The sequence below is a fragment of the Chanodichthys erythropterus genome, chromosome 7 (genome assembly GCF_024489055.1).
Source record: "Chanodichthys erythropterus isolate Z2021 chromosome 7, ASM2448905v1, whole genome shotgun sequence".
Lineage (NCBI taxonomy): Eukaryota > Metazoa > Chordata > Actinopteri > Cypriniformes > Xenocyprididae > Chanodichthys > Chanodichthys erythropterus.
In genome coordinates, this window is record NC_090227.1 from 20269262 (window position 1) to 20288839 (window position 19578).

At 43.4% G+C, this 19578-nt stretch overlaps 1 protein-coding gene across 1 annotated transcript; it reads left to right on the forward strand.

Moving 5' to 3' along the window:
- The first annotated feature begins 12395 nt into the window (after positions 1–12395).
- Positions 12396–15610, forward strand: LOC137022656 (extracellular calcium-sensing receptor-like). The gene is made up of 6 exons (XM_067389088.1): positions 12396–12610; positions 12750–13041; positions 13173–13964; positions 14150–14377; positions 14483–14606; positions 14697–15610. The coding sequence occupies exons 1-6, from the start codon at positions 12396–12398 to the stop codon at positions 15608–15610; spliced, it is 2565 nt and encodes an 854-aa protein (XP_067245189.1).
- Positions 15611–19578: the final 3968 nt, after the last annotated feature.

Consider the following 19578-nt stretch of genomic DNA (forward strand, 5'->3'; position numbering starts at 1 on the left):
CCAGTCTCCGCCGCCGAGCAAAGTTCTCCAGTCTCCGCCGCCGAGCAAAGTTCTCCAGTCTCCGCCGCCGAGCAAAGTTCTCCAGTCTCCGCCGCCGAGCCAAGTTCTCCAGTCTCCGCCGCCGAGCAAAGTTCTCCAGTCTCCGCCGCCGAGCAAAGTTCTCCAGTCTCCGCCGCCGAGCCAGCCGCTCCAGCCGCCGCCGCCGAGCCAGCCGCTCCAGCCGCCGCCGCCGAGCCAGCCGCTCCAGCCGCCGCCGCCGAGCCAGCCGCTCCAGCCGCCGCCGCCGAGCCAGCCGCTCCAGCCGCCGCCGCCGAGCCAGCCGCTCCAGCCGCCGCCGCCGAGCCAGCCGCTCCAGCCGCCGCCGCCGAACCTACTGCTCCTATGAACTGTGTTTTTGAACCCTCCAGCCCAAAGACTGTTTTCCCTCCCTGCCTCCCTCTCCCGCCTCCTCCAAGTCATGTCTATACTGCACCTCCACCTCAAGCCCCCTCGCCCAGATCTCCACCTCGGACCTCTGGGCGATTACCTTCACCCCGGCTCCAACCTCCCTCTGCTCCACCGTTGCCCATCAGTCCTCCAGCTTCACCAGTCTCCATCCTGCCTCCACTCACACCTTGGTCATTCATCAGCCTGCCCTCCCCTCTGGACTTCACTCCTCCGTCTCCGCTCCGTCACTCCGTCCCTCGGATTCAGTTGGCCTCCTCACTCCCCCCGGTGTTCGTTTTGTTGGCTGTCCTTCTGCTTTCACTGCGGCCTTCTGGAGTCCCGGCTGCGCTTCGGTCGGCAGAGCCTTCGGTTCCGCCATCACCCGCCAGTCCTTCAGCGCCGCCTGGGCTCAACGCCTCGAAGGCTTCGGCTCCTGACCCGCCATGGCTGCCCGCTGCACCTGACCCGCCATGGCTGCCCGCTGCACCTGACCCGCCATGGCTGCCTTCAGCCCCTGACCCGCCATGGCTGCCTTCGGCTCCTGACCCGCCATGGCTGCCTTCGGCTCCTGACCCGCCATGGCTGCCTTCGGCTCCTGACCCGCCATGGCTTTTGAGCCCGCCCTGGAGACCTCCACTCCAGTCTACTCATCCCCCTGCTCCGGTTTGAGGTCTCCAGGGCGCCCGCCCCCCTCCCGGTTGTTACATCTACGGCGCGAGGACGCGCCTACCGGGAGGGGGAGGTACTGTTACAGATCCCGTGTTTCCCTGGACTCCATTTCCCATGATCCTCCTGTTTCGTCACCTGCACTCACTTCCCTCGTCAGCTCCTCATCATCACAGATCACCTGCACCTGGACTCTATTGTCAGCACTCCCCATATATTGCACTCACTCCCTTCACTCCTCGTCCGTTCTCTGTTTTGTTAAGGTGTCTGTCTGTTGTTCATTGCCATTGTTTGAAGTAAAGTCTCTATTATCGTGGAAATCCGTATCTGCCTCATCTCTCTACCAGCCACCCGTAACAATACCCAGGTTGATTTAATTAAATGCTAAGTTTGATTAAATCCAACTTGACCGAACAGAGATATAGAAAGAAAGTGAAGGAAATAAAATGACACGTAGAGGAGGAATGAAGTTGAACAAAATAAAATTAGAATTTCCTAGTAGATTTAGAAATCTAAAAGGAAAGTTAAACAGACAAAATTGATTTAATTAAATTTTCAAATTTAACCAAATTCAACTTGGCTGCATAGGGATAGTCAGGTGAACAAAGTATTAGCATGAAGTAGAGATAGGAAACTAAACAAATTGATTTAATTAAATTTTAAATTTAACTTAAATTCAACTTGACTGAATAGAGGTACTCAGACTTGACAACATGAGTGACGCCACATACGCACACACACGCACACACATACAAACGGTTTAAACCAGAGATGGGTGCCTTTTGAGGCGTGCCTTGTGAAGCTTTGGAACTCAAATGAATCGTTTGTGTTGCATCAGTGATTCGGAGCGTGTGTCAAACTGCCACAGTCACGTGATTTCAGTAAACGAGGCTTTGTGATGCGTCCTAGCAGTTTCAGAGTGTTTCAATAAGCGCAACATTTTACTGAAATATCATGTCTTGACAGAAACCTCAGGTTTAAGGATATAAGATGATTCATTGATCACATTTAATTGATAACAACTTAATAATAACCATTTGTGAATGGCTTATTAAAGATGTCTCGTATTCATATATCTCTAGTATTCACTACGCTTACTGTTCTGGCTCGCAAAGGGCGGTTTGTCTCGTATTCATATATCTCTAGTATTCACTACGCTTACTGTTCTGGCTCGCAAAGGGCGGTTTGAGCGGTTCGAACAGTGAATCATTTGTGACGCAATTGATTCATTTGATTCGGAGCTTCACAACGCATTGTGTTCCCATCAGCGGTTCAAGTCAAAATCCCTCCTAAAGGGAATCCCAAAGTCTATAAAGTCTTTGGCTTGAATGCTTCACGCTTGCACATGTCTAGGTGCTAGCAGGGTGCTAGCAGCTTTTAGTCGAGGTAAAGGGTTTTAACTCGTAGGGTATACGCGTAGGGTTTCTATAGAGCTGGATTCGGCTACGCGTGCTTCGTTGTTTGCACAACAGTCTGTGATGTGGGTGTGCTGCTATCAGACTTTCAGAGGTGTCTGCTCTACACGCTCTGTTGTCATGCGTTGCCAGGAGACCAATGCCAGCCCGCAACACGATCAGAATGGAGCAGAATTCTAACCGCGTTGCAAGCCCGCATTAAGAACTCCAGTGTGGTCACGCATAACTCACAAATCACAACAGCACATCACTTCACAGACAGTGGTGATTGCTAGTTAGCTACGCTAGAATTTACACCACAGGTTTGTTGCGTGTGTTTCATATGTGCGGTCCCGCGCATGAATATGAATACAGTGACGGAACGAACAGTAAAAAGACCTTTAATCGGTGACTGGGGAGTCTCGCCCAGAACACCATTACAAACTCTGTAGTGAGATTTCTTCGTCACACAGGTAAATTTATGCTGCTTAATCTGGAATTCCGTCATCAGAAAAAGGCTTATGCATTTAAAGCTGAAAGTGGGGATTTCTTCGCCCAGATTCAGGTTAGTTTATTTGTTCGTGCTGCTAATCTGAGATTCCATCGTCAGAAAGACTTATGCATTTAAAGCTGAAAGTGGGGGTTTCTACGCCCAAGTTCAGGTCAATTACTTTCGATACCCTTTTGTACGTGCTACTAATCTGCGATTCCGTCGTCAGAAAAGTTTTACGCTCAATTTAGCAACTGAAATTATGATTTCTTCGATAATTTCAGGTTAGCTTCTTCATACAATTTAAACATGCATTATAGCATCGAGGAACGTTCTGCCGTTCAAGAGAATGTGCATTGAAGCCCCAGTTTGTGCATGTATAAGATGTTAACAAAAATTATGCCAAAACACATGATTGATTACTGGTCCATCTGCAAACAATTGCTTAAAATGATGCCTTTCGTTCTCCACCAAATATGTAGCGAAAATTAACTCAAAGGGGAAATATTAATAATTATTCATAACTCATTATGATTATTAATTATGATTAATTATGAATATGCAAATCCGTTAATCAGATTAACTGGACGTAGCTACATTAAAATTAACATTACAATCAGTTAACCTGTTCGTCCAGTGAACGCTCAGTGTTGATTGTTTATTAATTCTAAGAAATGTCAATTTCCACGTTATGGAAAAAATAATATTTCTTATTGTACTGTACTACTCACGTAGTCTGGATCTATCACTTAAGAGGCAATTCATTAGCAGACGGAGTCAGAACCAAACGTGTATTGTGCACAATCTTTATTAACTAACTCACAAACACATAACTAAACTAACAAACACATAACATAACATAACATAACATAACATACATAAAGGGTCACACACACACACACACACACACGCAAGTCAGAATGAGTAATGATAGTGTTGAACCGGAAGAGATGCTGTTACTAGAGCTACATGAAATGTCAAAGGCAATCTGGAAAGGAATCATCAGTTTCTTCAGCAATAGCAAGGTAAGTCTTACAAATTAATACTAACTTGCTGTTTAGTGTTAAAATGTACGATACTTGCAAGATGCCCTTAGGCTGAGGAGCATCGGCTCTGCCATCTGAGGAGAGATCTTGGGTGATTCAGTCCGAAGTTGTTGCCAGTCTTTTCCATGTGGGATGAGGAGCACATGGCTCGTTTGTAGGCCGAGGCCTACAGGCCTTGCAGGCCTGGCCTAGGCCGGCCGCAAGGAGATCGATTCGGTCGTTCAGAAGCAAGGAAGAAGAGAGGGAGTGGCACTGTTCGCTGGTTTTTAACCTCTGGTCAAAGTCACACCTCTCAGTTGTTGACCGGACCAATGAAGATGTTGTAATTCTGGGTGGCAACACCCCTCCTGTCAGGGCTTTTACAACCCAGAAAGATTAACAAGCTGAGTTCTTGAATCAGAACTATTAAATATTCTTTTAATACTGATGTGTTGCACAGGTATGGATGTACCGCATACACAAGCATTTAAGTCTTCCCGCTACGAACGTATAGACACTAAACATGGCATGATTGAAGTTACCGTGCAGGTCATAACATTTAACAATCATCAAACATGTAAATACAATGAGTACAATACAACATCAGTAATAATGGATACCATTTCCTGAGAAGGAATCATTTATAGCACAGTCTGTCTATACATTAATGCCATAGAGTCTGTGTTCTGTGTGGAAAATGCAGGGAAGATGCAGATTTTCTGTGTCTCTACTCTGTTCTCCATGCGGCAACCACATTCCTCAGTGCAATAAACTTGTAACTGAAAACTTCCCGGGGGATGGAGACAGACTCCAGAGTGAGCTTAAAACTATTGGTTAACTAACCAATAATTGTGTCTGATTTGCCTCAGTCATTACATATCTTGTCAACAGACTGGCTGTCAGGTCCTGAATTCTTGTGGAAGGAAGAAATTTCTGAGGAATACATTCCAACTATTGACTTATTGGTTGGTGATCCAGAGGTTAAAGCTGCTAAAGTTCTTATTACAAGAAGTAATGACTGTGCAGAAATGCTTGATCGTTTGTCAAGGTTTTCATCTTGGACAACACTTCTTAAAGTAGTTGCAAGAATTAAGAGATTGGGGTCTAAAAGTAAGAGTCCGGATGTTGTGACTGCCAAAGCAGTAATAAAGCTTGTCCAACAGCTGGCATTCAGTCGAGAGATAAAGGTGCTTCAAGCCGAAGAAAGTCTACCTCATTCTAATCCTCTTTTCACTCTTGATCCAGTTTTGAAAGAGGGTATACTTTGTGTTGGTGGACGACTCAAGTATTCTTCTCTCAGTGAAGAATTTAAGCACCCGTTCATTCTGCTGAAGGATAGTCATATCACTCAACTTATTTTACTACATTACCATTCTCAAATATGCCATCAAGGTAAGAGCCAAACTCAGATGGAGCTCAGAGCAAATGGCTTTTGGATTATTGGCTGTGGCAAGTTGGTTGCTAAGTTGATAAACAGCTGTGTGCAATGCAGAAGAGTGAGGCATCCAGTTGAAGAACAGCGTATGGCGGAGCTTCCTAAAGAGCGAGTTGAAGCATCCGCTCCATTTACGTATTGTGGAATGGATTGTTTCGGACCGTTTATTGTTAAAAGGAATCGTAAAGAGTACAAGAGGTACGGTCTGATATTCACTTGTTTTTATTCCCGAGCTGTCCACCTTGAAATGCTGGAAGATCTTTCCACAGACTCTTTTATTAATGCCTTGCGGTGCTTTATTAGCTTAAGAGGAGCTGTGTGTCAACTCTATTGCGATCAAGGCAGAAACTTTATCGGAGCCAGAAATGAGTTAAAGGTAGCATTAAAACAATGTACTGATCATGCTTTGCAGACATTCTTGGCTGAGAAGCAATGTGAGTTTGTCTTTAATTCTCCATCAGCAAGTCATGCTGGCGGTGTTTGGGAGCGCCAGATACGTACCATCCGAAATGTATTGAATGTTACTTTGGCTCAAAGCATGGGAAGACTTGATGATGCCTCTCTCAGAACACTCTTGTATGAAGCCATGTCCATTGTTAACAGCCGTCCTTTAACAGTTGATGGAATAAATGATCCTAATTCCCTTGAGCCTTTAACACCTAATCATCTGATTCAAATGAAGTCAAAGACTGCTCTTCCGCCTCCAGGGAAATTTGTAAGAGAGGACGTGTATGGTACCAAGCGTTGGCGCCGTATTCAATATCTGATTGAACAATTCTGGAGTCGGTGGAAGAGAGAGTATCTGTTAAACATATCCATGCGGCAAAAGTGGCACAGGATACGGCGTAATCTCAAGGTGGATGATGTAGTAATGATAAAGGAAGATTTCCTTCCGAGAAATCAGTGGCAGCTGGGACGAATACTGGAAACAACTGTGGACCGTGATGGATTAGTGCGAAGAGTAAAAGTGCGAGTTAGTGAACGGAGATTATTGGGAAAGCATGATTCTCAATTTAAATTCTCAGTTATTGAAAGACCAGTTCAAAAGTTGGTGCTTCTGCTGGAAAGTGAAAGATGCATGCAGTAGAAAATTACTAACAAACACATTTGAGTATGTTTAACCTAATCATGTTAATGTAATTTTACACTTATTTGCATATGGTTGATTATTAATGGCCCTTAAGATTTGAAATCATGTATGTATTAAATGAGGTTGTCTTTATCGTGGCATGATTGGTGGGAGTGTAAAGGACCATTTAAATTACTGTTATTTATTTTCTTGATGCAAAAGCAAGCATGAATTGGGTTATGAAATATTGATGTTTGGGTAATTTATTAATATGATGAACTTTGTATTTAAATGTCTATTGCTGTACCTCGTGTGTGTGTGTGATCCAAAAACTCATTAGCATTTGCATTGAAATTGTCCTTCTCAGACGCCATAGTGATCAGGTGGTCTAATGAGCATAATAAGATGGCGGGTGGACATGCATGTTAGACGCTGACTATTAGACGCTGATTGTCTGTTTGAGCCTATACTTTTAACACGGATTTTATACTTTACATCATTGGAATTGAATTGGACATACGTTGATGTTGACGAAAGGATTATCATATTTGGTTTGCACTCCTTGGAGAGCGTAGCGAGGTATGTTGATTAATGAATGTATCAATGAAAGTTTGTTGTAACGTAATATTTGTGATGCTTATCTGATGTGTTTATTTGAACATGAATTGTTTTTTTTAATTTTGTTTTATATATAGTTTTCACGGTGCTGTGGGGTGCTGTGATTCGTTGCATGGTATACGGAATAAAGATGCTGTTTGAATACATCGCGTTGTCATGCATGGTGAATTAAAGAAACGTCACACATCAGTTGAGGCTCTCGGATCCAAGGGGTTGTTACTATGGACTTGTATATAGTAGTTCCCTTTCGATACTCTCACTCATACTGCGTATGGGGGAAAAGCTCCTTTTTCCTCCTTGCTGAAGCCTTTTTCAATAGCGCAGTGTAACTGCACGTCTATTGGCTCAAAGGAATTAAACTCTTTGAACCAATGACGGCGCGGCATAGTTGCGCGAGCCTATGGCGAAACAGCGCGCCAACAAGCCCGCCAAAACGGGCGTGGCTTATGGCTATATAAGCCGGCGTTTCGCCATGGGATTCAGTTCTCTTTCCTTCAGCGACGACTACGCTTCGCTGGATCCTTGCTGATTGCCTTTGCCGCTGGAACGAGCTCTCCACCGTAGAAGAGGCCTCGAAGAGGACAGCTGAAGACCGCCGCCTGCTCCCGCCGGCGCCGCCGCAGACTGCCGCCCAGAGCGCCGCTCTCGACCGTCTGCCGCAAGCTTCCGGTTTCGCTCTCAGCAAATCTCCTGCTGCCATCCGGCGAGTTTTGAAAGTGCCTTCAAGCGGATTTTTCCACCGCTGCTTAAGAGCTTCTTCTGCGGTCTTTACCGCTCTAAAAGAGCCCACCCAAGCGACGTTTTTACGGCGGCGGCATTGTTTAAAATGCCGCGCCACGCTTGTGGCACCTACAGAGCCCCTCTGCAGGACAATGACGGCCATGGTGAGTGCGTCGGATGTGTGGGCAAGTCCCACGCGGAAGCCGCACTCACCGAGAGTTCATGCCCGCACTGCGAGTGCATGAATCTCACTTCTCTCCGCGCTAGGATCACTTTCTTCACTGAAAGCGGCTCCGCCTGGGCTACACCTGAAGAGCCGACGCGCAGTAGGCTAGACGAGTGGTTTCTGCCGGGGCGCCGCCAGACCCCTTGCCAGCGATCTGCGCTCTTCTTCCCTGAGGTACACACGGAGCTGACGAAGTCGTGGCGGATGTTGCACCCACACAAACCGCCGTTTTAATGGCGAACCCAATATTTTTAAATTTTCAAAAAGAGAGCAAATTTCCTCATCCTGTAACAACGGTGCAAAGACCCCTGCACAGCGGTCTGTCACCGGATGCTATTCAGCCACTGGTCACTCGGGTAGAGGCCTGGCAAGCCATCCCAGGCGTGTCACAGTGGGTCATAGGGACCATATCCCGCGGCTATTCTCTGCAGTTCGCCCGAAGGCCCCTGCGCTTCAGCGGTGTGGTCACCACTTCAGTCAAAATGGACGACACGCATGTCCTCCGTACAGAAGTGATGTCTCTGCTACAGAATGGAGCCATAGAAGTTGTTCCCCCAGCAGAAAGAGAGTCGGGCTTCTACAGCCGCTACTTTGTTGTCCCAAAGAAAGATGGCGGTCTCAGACCCATCTTAGACCTCAGGCTTCTAAACCTCTCCCTCATAAGACGGAAGTTCAGAATGTTAACGTTGAAGCAGATCCTCGCGCAGATCCGCCCCGAGTACTGGTTCTTCTCACTGGACCTGAAAGACGCATACTTTCACATCCAGATAGCCCCCCACCACAGACGATTCTTGAGATTCGCCTTCGAGGGTGTGGCATATCAATACAAGGTCCTGCCCTTCGGGCTGTCTCTAGCTCCCCGCACGTTTACCAAGTGCATGAACTCGGCGCATCTCCTTCTAAGAGAGATGGGGATCCGAGTTTTAAATTACCTCGACGACTGGCTCATACTGGCCTAGTCTCGTACCGAGCTAGAACACCACAGATCCGTGCTCCTCAGCCACCTTCAGTGCCTGGGACTCAGGGTCAATTTTGCCAAGAGCTCGCTGCTCCCCAGCCAACGTATCACGTTCCTGGGCGCAGTCTTCGATTCAGTCCATATGAGGGCTGTAATCTCTCCAGAGCACGCTCTGACGATTCAGAAGCTCTCGGCACCGATCAGGAACAATGTCCGTTACCCTCTGAAGTCCTTCCAGAGGATGCTAGGACTGATGGCTTCCACCTCCCCGGTACTGCAGCTCGGCCTTCTCTAAATGCAGCCTCTGCAATACTGGCTAAAACTCAGGGTTCCACTGCATGCTTGACTTCTTAGTCAGGGACAATCAGGCCTGTGTCACAGCTCTGAGACCTCTGACAGATCCCAGCTGGTTCAAGCGTGGAGTTCCCCTTCAGGCGGTGTCAAGAAGGTGCTCTCGACGGACGCTTCCAACACGGGTTGGGGAGCCGTTTTCGAGGGCAGACCGGCCTTCGGCTCGTGGAACCACGAGCAGAGCCATCTACACATCAACTGCCTCGAAATGCTGGCAGTGAAATATGCCCCGGCCGCGTTCCAGGAGTTCCTGAAAGGACACCACGTCCTGGTCCAATCGGACAGTATGACTGTCGTGTCATATATAAACCACCAGGGAGGCCTATCGTCCAGCCGCCTTTGTGCCCTAACAAAGCGCCTCCTCGAATGGGCAGCACCCAGGCTACGGTCGCTCAGAGCAACCCACATATCTGGGAAAATGAATTTGGCGGCAGACATGCTGTCTCAGAGCAACATCCCCTCGGACGAGTGGATGCTCCATCCCCAGACGGTTCAGAAACTATGGGAAATCTTCGGGAAGGCAGAGGTAGACATCTTCGCCTCAGAAGACACTTCTCACTGCCCAACCTTCTTTTCAAAGGAAAGGGATGCACTGGCCCACGAATGGCCCAGGCTTCTCCTTTATGCCTTTCCCCCGATCGCGATGATTCCTTGCGTCATCAGACAGGTCAGGAAAGACAAACACAGAGTCCTCTTGGTGGCCCCACTCTGGAGGACCCAAATCTGGTCCTCGGAGCTGTTCAGGCTCTCCACAAGAGCCCCATGGCCAATCCCCCTGAGACGACACCTCCTCTCTCAGGCGAAGAGGATGATCTGGCACCCCTAGCCCGAGCTGTGGGCTCTGGACCAGTGGTCCCTCGATGGGAGCCGACAGATCTCCCCGGGAACATTCTGCACACCATTTCTCAAGCTAGAGCTCTGTCTACCAGGCGTCTCTATGCTCAAAAGTGGTCAGTCTTCGTTGACTGGTGCTCAATGCGCAGCGTCGACCCTGTGGAGAGTGACATATCTCAGATATTGTCTTTCCTCCAAGAGCGGCTGGACAGTGGTCTCACCCCTTCCACGCTCAAGGTTTACGTTGTAGCCATTGGAGCATTCCATGCCCCTATCGCTGGCCAGACGGTGGGAAGAAGCGGCCTCATTGTCCGTTTCTTAAGAGGTGTTAGGCGTCTTAACCCTCCTAGAACACTTACCGTTCCCTCTTGGGACCTCTCCACTGTCCTCAAGGGCCCGCCCTTTGAGCCGCTGCAGTCAGCTGATCTCCGGCCCTTGACGCTCAAAACCGCTCTGCTACTCTCACTGGCATCGGTTAAGCGTGTCGGCGACCTGCAGGCCCTCTCTGTGAGCCCGGCATGCCTTGAATTCGGGCCCAACGACTTTAAGGTCGTTCTGAAACCCAGGCATGGCTAGGTCCCCAAGGTGCTCTCGACCCCGTTCAGAGAACAGGTCATTTCCCTCTCGGCGCTACCTCCTTCTCCGGATGAGCGAGAGGTGCATTTGCTCTGCCCCGTTAGGGCATTGAGAGTCTATATTGAGCGTTCTGAACCGTTCAGGCAGTCGGACCAGCTCTTTGTCTGCTTTTCGCACCAAGGGGTCTCCGGTCTCAAAGCAACGCCTCTCGCATTGGATAGTTGATGCGATCGCTCTATGCTACTCCTCTATGGGCCTGGACTGCCCCATAAGAGTAAGAGCCCACTCCACTAGAGGCATGCCCTCACCCTGGGTGTGGTCTAGTCGTATTTCTCTCAAAGACCTCTTCGAGCCCCGTCGCCATGCCTCCTCAGGGGTTTTCCTGCTCCTGTACTTAGGGTTCGACGGCCTTGGCCCCTCACATATGCTCTGGGCCCCCTCGCGCCCATGATATGTTTTGTCGTTCCCTGTCGTGGCACGGCGTGATTGTATTCATTCCCCATACGCAGTATGAGTGAATCGAGGGATGAGTATCGAAAGGGAACGGTTATGTACGTAACCTCGGTTCCCTGAGATACGGGAAAGAGTACTGCATTTTATGCCGTGCCTCGACGCTGCGGCTCAGTGTCGTTGCTTCAGTCGAGTTTTAACTGAATCCCATGAGCCAATAGACGTCCAGTTACACTGCGCTATTGAAAAAGGCATCAGAGAGGAGGAAAAAGGAGCTTTTCCCCCATACGCAGTACTCTTTCCCGTATCTCAGGGAACTGAGGTTAAGTACGTAACCGAGTACGTTTTCCAGAATGTATGAAGAAGAAAAAAAAGTTATTGATTAGCTAATAATGAAATACCACATTCAGCTGAGCACTATTACTTACTAATTTGAGTTTCTTGTTAGATAATAGTTACTTGAATGTTAATAGTGGATTACTCATTTGTTCCTTTGTAGTTATTAATTAATGATGGAACAGTATTCTAGAGTTACCAAGATATCTGCATTTGCATATGAATTAGAGTTTGAAATATATAAAGATGACAACTCCATGCTGCCCTCTGTAGGTCAGGAGACTATCATAAAGCAGTCATAGTGCTGTGCGCAATGCGCAATTCATTCATCCACTGATATTAGCGGATTACTGTGTTTCATTCGTGGGTGATATTTTGGTTGTTGAGCATAGATAATTCATTTCCAACATGCAGAGTTTACAAAAGATTTTTTTCTTAAACATTTATGTCTATGTTTTGTGTGCACAATTTCTGTTCAACTCCATTTTAACCATATCTGCGTGCACATTCAAATTCAAAGCTTCAATGTACAGCAGAAACTGGAAACGTGTATTCAAAAATGGTTAAAAAGAAAACATTCTCTTTAACATCACACACAGAACCACAAATGGGTACTGCCTAAATGCCACAACATAAAAAAAAAAAAAAAAGCACCAATGTTACTCTGATCATGTTAAAATGTGGCACCTCCTCAAATGAGGTCAACCTATGTCATTTCCCAACAGATTATAATATCTCTACAAAAACCTCAAAGTCCTTCCCTTAGCTGAAATATCAGTGCTGACACATTTGACATAAGACAATTTCTATTCAGTGGGTGAATGGAGTCACTGGTTGCAATGCTGCAAATGGTAATAACTATCATGACTTTCTCTAAAGCTAATGAAACTGTCTGTACTCTGCAAGGAGAGCCTGTACACCCTGAGCTATGGAAAGACGGGGACATCATAGTTGGAGGGGTTTTCTCTTTCCATAGCAGCTGGGAGGTCAGGCAACTTACATATTCTGTCATGCCACCTCCACTAAAATGCATCAGGTAAGTAAAATCTGTATGTTATAAGATGTTATATGATGTTATATGATTAATTCATAGTTTTTTTTTTTTTTTTTATGGTTAGATTTTTTGCTTCTTCTTCTTATTTATTTATTTATTTATTTATTTATTTTTTAACAAGTCTTAATTTCAGAGACTTCCAGTACGCACAGTCCATGCTCTTCGCAATAGAGGAAATTAATAACAGTTCCACTTTGCTACCTGGGGTCACGTTAGGCTACAAGATCTACGACACGTGTGGCTCAGTGGCAGTTGGGGTTCGAGCAGCTATGGCTCTTGCCAATGGGCATGAGAAAACATCTGTTGAAGGGCCCTGCACAAAGCATGCTGAAGTGCAAGCCATTATAGGAGACACAACTTCTTCAGCATGCATGGCAATATCAAAGGGTATTGGACCATTCAAGCTTCCACTGGTATGTTCCACTGGTATTGAAATATAGTGTTTTAAAATGTTATAACATCTGTATTTTATAATAGATGATGATAAATGCAATGAATGTAACTACACCAGATGTGTTGTGACTAAATGTATTGTTTCTCTTAGATCAGTCACTATGCCACCTGTGAGTGTCTCAGTGACAAAGTCAAATATCCATCATTTCTTCGAACTATTGCAAGTGACCACTACCAGAGCAGGGCACTAGCAGAACTGGTTAGACATTTTGGATGGACCTGGGTGGGAGCCATAAGAACAGATGATGATTATGGTAACAGTGGGATGGCGACTTTCACAAAGGTGGCTGAACAGATGGGTATCTGTTTGGAATATTCTATCCCTTTTTTCAGAACCTACCCTGAAGATAAAGTAATGAGGATAATTGAACAGATTAAAAGCTCTACTTCTCGAGTAATTGTGGGATTTCTTGCTCACTGGGACTTGGAGGTTCTGCTGCATAAATTTGTTGAATACAATATTACTGGTTACCAGTGGGTAGGCACTGAAGCCTGGATCTCTGATTCAGTCATTGCTAGTATGGATAAGCACCACATTCTACAAGGAGCAATTGGTCTGGCTATACCCAAAACAAAAGTGACAGGTCTGAAAGAATTCATTCTAGATATAAAACCACTGAAGTCTTCAGGAGGTGCTATTTTTACAGAGTTCTGGGAATCCCTGTTTCAGTGTAAATACTCCACTAAGAATGATTCAGTGTCCACAACTGCATGTACAGGCAAGGAGGAACTGTCACAAGTGCAAAACTTGTTCACAGACATGTCACTCATGCCCATCTTTAGCAATGTGTACAAAGGAGTATATGCTGTTGCTCATACACTTCATGACCTTCTGGGCTGCAAGGAAAAATGTGCCTCAAAGAAACAGCCTGATCCTTTAACAGTGGGTTATCTATTTTAATACTACTACAATATAAAGTACAATATTCTCTAAGGTTGTACACATGGACACAGCATATTCAACATTTCATAATATGCACTATATGTACAGTACATATATTATTGTGAAAAATATGTATTGTTTGTGGTGTCAAACATTTATTGAATATTTTGTCATTTTTTTCCCAGTTTCTGAAGCACCTGAGAAAGGTGCATTTCAACACTAAAGATGGCGAAGAGGTTTACTTTGATGAAAATGGTGACCCAGTGGCAAAATATGAGATAATAAATTGGCAACCAAGTAGAAAACAACATTATGAATTTGTTACTGTTGGACTTTATGATGCTTCTTTTCTGGGGATGGATCGTTTAGCTGTCAATATGGCAACAATTTTATGGGCAAATAATTCCACAAAGGTGAGGGGAAAAAAGAGGGGAAAATGGTCTGAATTTTAATTACCATAAGTAAATGGCAATGGCAAAAAAAAAAACAACTACAAAAAATAACATCCTCTGTCACAGGTACCGGGGTCTGTGTGCAGTGAGAGTTGTCCCCCTGGCACAAGAAAGGCTGTGAAGAAAGGAAAACCTATATGTTGTTATGACTGCATACCATGCACAGATGGAGAGATCAGTAACACTACAGGTAAAATTAAACAAATATTTCCATAAAGAAAGAAAACTAGACACATAAATCATTGCTTTTCCTGTGATTAATAATTACATCCTATAACAGATTCTGTAACATGTCTGCGGTGCCATCAAGACTTCTGGTCAAATTTGCAAAATGATGGATGTGTTAAGAAGGAAACAGAATTTTTGTCTTATGAGGAGATCATGGGAATTTTGCTCACAACTATTTCAGTTGTTGGCACATTTATAACAATGATAATTGCAGTCATATTTTTCAGATATAAAAATACCCCAATAGTGAAAGCCAACAACTCAGAATTGAGCTTCTTGCTATTGTTTTCATTGATGTTGTGTTTTCTATGTTCACTTACTTTCATTGGTCGGCCCACTGAGTGGTCCTGTATGTTGCGTCACACAGCATTTGGGATCACTTTTGTCCTCTGTATCTCCTGTGTTCTGGGGAAAACAATTGTGGTATTAATGGCCTTCAGGGCTACACTTCCAGGAAGTAATGTCATGAAATGGTTTGGCCCTCCTCAACAGAGACTCAGTGTTTTTGCCTTTACTCTTATACAAGTGCTTATTTGTGTGCTTTGGTTAACAATATCACCCCCATTTCCTTTTAAAAATCTTAACTACTTCAAAGAAAAGATCATTCTAGAGTGTAATGTGGGATCAATTGTAGGTTTCTGGGCAGTGCTGGGTTATATTGGACTGCTTGCTATTCTTTGTTTCTTTTTGGCTTTTCTGGCTCGAAAACTCCCTGATAACTTTAATGAAGCTAAATTCATTACATTTAGTATGCTCATATTCTGTGCTGTTTGGATTGCTTTTATACCAGCATATGTTAGTTCTCCTGGAAAATTTACTGTAGCAGTAGAGATATTTGCCATTTTAGCCTCCACATATGGAATGCTATTTTGCATATTCATTCCTAAATGCTATATCATTTTATTTAAACCAGACAAGAACTCTAAAAAACATTTGATGAGTAAAGTACCCCAGAGAGCTCTGTGAGATTTGAAATCTGTATATTTAAAGAAAACATATTTAAGAATGTGGATGAAATATCAATAATAGACTGCTATTTTTTACCAAACTATTCTAAGATATGCTGATTATCATCATGATGGCATGTTTCTTACTGAACAGCTTTATAGTTTATGTTGGTACATAATAAAAGTAATAACATCTCTGTTTTTGATAACTGTTTTATCCAATACCTTTATAAACACATCAACTGGAATTTAGCCATTTTTTTGAAGGTCCTAGCAAATCAAATCAGCAAATCATCATATTAGAATGATTTCTGAAGGATCATGTGACACTGAAGACTGGAGTAACGATGCTGAAAATTCAGCTGATAAATTACTTTGTCAAATATATTTAAATAGTACACAGTTATTTTAAATTGTAATAATATTTCACAATATTACTGTTTTTTACTGTATTTTTAATTAAGTAAATGTACACTGTAAAATCCAATAAGTAAACCTTACTTAAAAAAAACATGCAAACCGATTGCCTTGAAAAAACCAAGTAAGGTGAAATAGGAATAGTATGTAGAACTAACAAGTGCCCGTCTAGTATTGTACACTTAAAAGAGAGTATTGTATACTTAATCATTTACTTTAGATGTACTTGTCTTAGTATAGACTACTCAGAATTACTATTTTAGACAACTTAATAATTTCAAGTAAAATACACTTTGTGAGTATTCCTAACTCATTTATGCAAGTTGTGCTAAGGTGGTGTTTTCTGCATACAACTTGGAATTACCTGGGATTACTTTACTTCAAAGGCAATCCAGTTTACTTGTTAAAACCATGCAAACCGATTGCCTTAAAAAAAACAAGTAACGGTTACTCAAATAACTTAAGTGCTAAAATCATCTATTATAAATCATAGAGAATAGGTTCACAAAGATAACATTTGCAACTGGACAAATAAATTTAAGGCAATGATACAATTCAAAGGTAAATTTATTGTATTTGTCTTTAACAACTGACACAAGGATGGTACACACTGTTTGCACTGGGGTAAAAAAAAAAAAAAAATATATATTATATATATATATATATATATATATATATATATATATATATATATATGCATATAATAGTCACTTTAGGTTTTTAAAATGTTTAAAACAAAAACCTTTTACAGTACAACAATCTAAATAAATGTATATAAAATCAATATAGAAGTACATGTTTTTGTCTGAGGCCATACCTTGACTCTTAACATCTTTATATCAATAACACATCAGAGACCAACCTTGATAGAACCTACAAGTTGACAAGTGACAAATTTAAAGCATAAGACAGACCAAACAAGACGCAAATTGCCTGAGGCAGATTCTGCAGATTATACACCTCCCCCCACAATGATTGCAGTAGACACTGGGTCAAGATACAGTTTATTAGGGCCCAAGCGAATTAAGCGCGCAGGGCCCTCTTGTTCTTCTAAGGATTATTATTATTTTTTTTTTTATTATTTTTTTTCCGTCTTCCGGGGCTTTTTGGGGGCCTTAACATGCTCAAAAACTCTTGAAAATTGGCACATTAGGACGCCGCAGAGGCTGGTACCCGGGCGTGGCAGGGGGGCTCGACAGCGCCCCCTTGAAAAAAGTCTGAAAATTTGGTCCATATATTAAACACGCTTGCACATATTAGTATGAAACTCGGTACACATATAGAACTCATCGGGCCGAACAACTTTCGTGCTCTAAGTTAAACGCCACACCAACAGGAAGTCAGCTATTATGGGTTGTTTGAAAAACGCATGCTCTGGAATTTGATATACTCCTCCTAGACGATTAATCCGATCGCCACCAAACTCGGTCAGCATGAAGTCAAGACACTGATGATTAAAAATTGCCAGCGGATTTTTGATATCTCAAACGGTTTGGCCGTGGCGAGGCAACGAATTTATGGCGAGAAAAAGGAAACAGGAAATGTGTTATAACGTCTGCATACATATATTGATCTTTATGAAACTTCACGAGTGTGTTGGTTGTAGTAGTCTGATCACATGGATGTCACCAAACTCGGTACACATATTGTTATCATCAAGCCGGACAATTTTCTAGTTTACATTCATTAGCTCCGACCAACAGGAAGTCGGCTATTTTTGTTTGAATGTTAATTTTTTGAAAAAACAGGCTATGAATTTTATACTACTACTCCTACAGGGTTTATCCAATTTACACCAAGCTTTTTTTAACTTGTTTCTAACACATTGAAGTTGTTTAATTGCAAACGGATTTTGGATACCTCAAACGGTTTGGCCGTGGCGAGGCAACAAATTTATGGCGAGAAAAAGGAAACAGGAAATGTGTTATAACGTCTGCATACATATATTGATCTTTATGAAACTTCACTAGTGTGTTAGTTGTAGTAGTCTGATCACATGGATGTGACTATTGTGAGTCAAAGTTATAGCACCACCAACTGGCAGCAGGAAGTGTATCACTTTTTGAAATGCTTTGAGATCACCCTCTTATTTTTACCTGATTTGCTTCAAACTTCATCAGTGTAATGTCAATACACAGCAGATGTAGACCTATGACAGGATTTTTGATATTTGAAATATTGTTGCCATGGCAACAGGTCAAACTGTAATAATATTCTTGAGTGTTTTTGAGGCTCTTAACATGCTTCAAATTGCATGAAACTCGACACACACATCAATACTGTCAACCAGTAGACATGGACAAAGCCATAGAAATGGGCGTGGTGAAGGGGCTCAGTAGCGCCACCTTTTGTCAAAAGTGGGGGGGTTAGTTTTTCCTACAGTCACCAAACTCGGTACACATATTGTTCTCATCAAGCCGGACAATTTTCTAATTTACATTCATTAGCTCCAACCAACAGGAAGTCGGCTATTTTTGTTTGAATGTTAATTTTTTGAAAAAACAGGCTATGAATTTTATACTACTACTCCTACAGGGTTTATCCAATTTACACCAAGCTTTTTTTAACTTGTTGCTAACACATTGAAGTTGTTTACAGTTTTTTCCAATTGCTAACACACAATTTTTCAAACTAGTCTGGTTTTATCAAAACACTTAACACAATTCACAAAACCACACACCCAAACTGCAAAATACCTCATATATCCTGCAAAATGAAGCACTGCAACCGAAACTACACAGAGCATTATCAAAATCAAACTTTTGCATGAAATGGCACACACTTCATTCATATTACCAGATTTTTGCCTAACCACCTACACACTGTTGGGCATAATGAAAAGCACCCCCATCTTTAGTATGCTTTGCCATAATACTAAAATATGTATCAGATTGTTCACATGCACAGAAATATTTGCAGATACACACACATGCTGTTGCAACATTTTTATTTTTTTTCCTTCACTACAGTAAACAAGTCAGTACAACATAAGCACAGCAGATATATTTACATGGGACTGAACAAAAATATTCTTACAAAAAAAGTAAACTGAAAAAGAAAATTTCTGAAAAAAAAAATATTACAGTAAAAAAAACAAAAAACAAAAAAAGGCAAGAAAAATAATTAGGCAGCATCTTGCCGCACAGCCGGGTCTGGCCACAACGCCTCGTCAACATCACAGGCAATATCTTCCCTTGCCAGACATCGAGGGAAGAAGCGCCTTGAGTGCCTTATCCATCCCTGAATTGCACCCACATCAATCTCATCACATGCCTCTTCCATGGCCTGCACAAGAGGCATGCGCACAAAGGGCTGCCGGTCGTATACCTTCCACCGCCATGCCGAAAAGAATTCTTCTATGGGGTTCAGAAATGGGGAGTATGGTGGGAGGTATTGCACGAGAAATGTTGGGTGGTCAGCAAACCAGTTTTGGACTGGGGCTGCACGATGAAAGCTCACGTTGTCCCATACTACAACGTACCGGTTTCTTTGATGGTCTGCATCATTCATACGCTCTGGTGGTATGAGAATGTTGTGAAGTCTGTCCAGAAATGTGAGAATATGGGCTGT

Coding starts and splice junctions, on each gene's coding strand:
- LOC137022656 (XM_067389088.1), top strand. CDS start 12,396: ATGGAGTCACTGGTTGCAATGCTGCAAATGGTAATAACTATCATGACT. Junction 13,042..13,172: donor GACCATTCAAGCTTCCACTG/GTATGTTCCACT, acceptor TGTTTCTCTTAG/ATCAGTCACTATGCCACCTG. Junction 13,965..14,149: donor AACAGCCTGATCCTTTAACA/GTGGGTTATCTA, acceptor TTTTTTTCCCAG/TTTCTGAAGCACCTGAGAAA.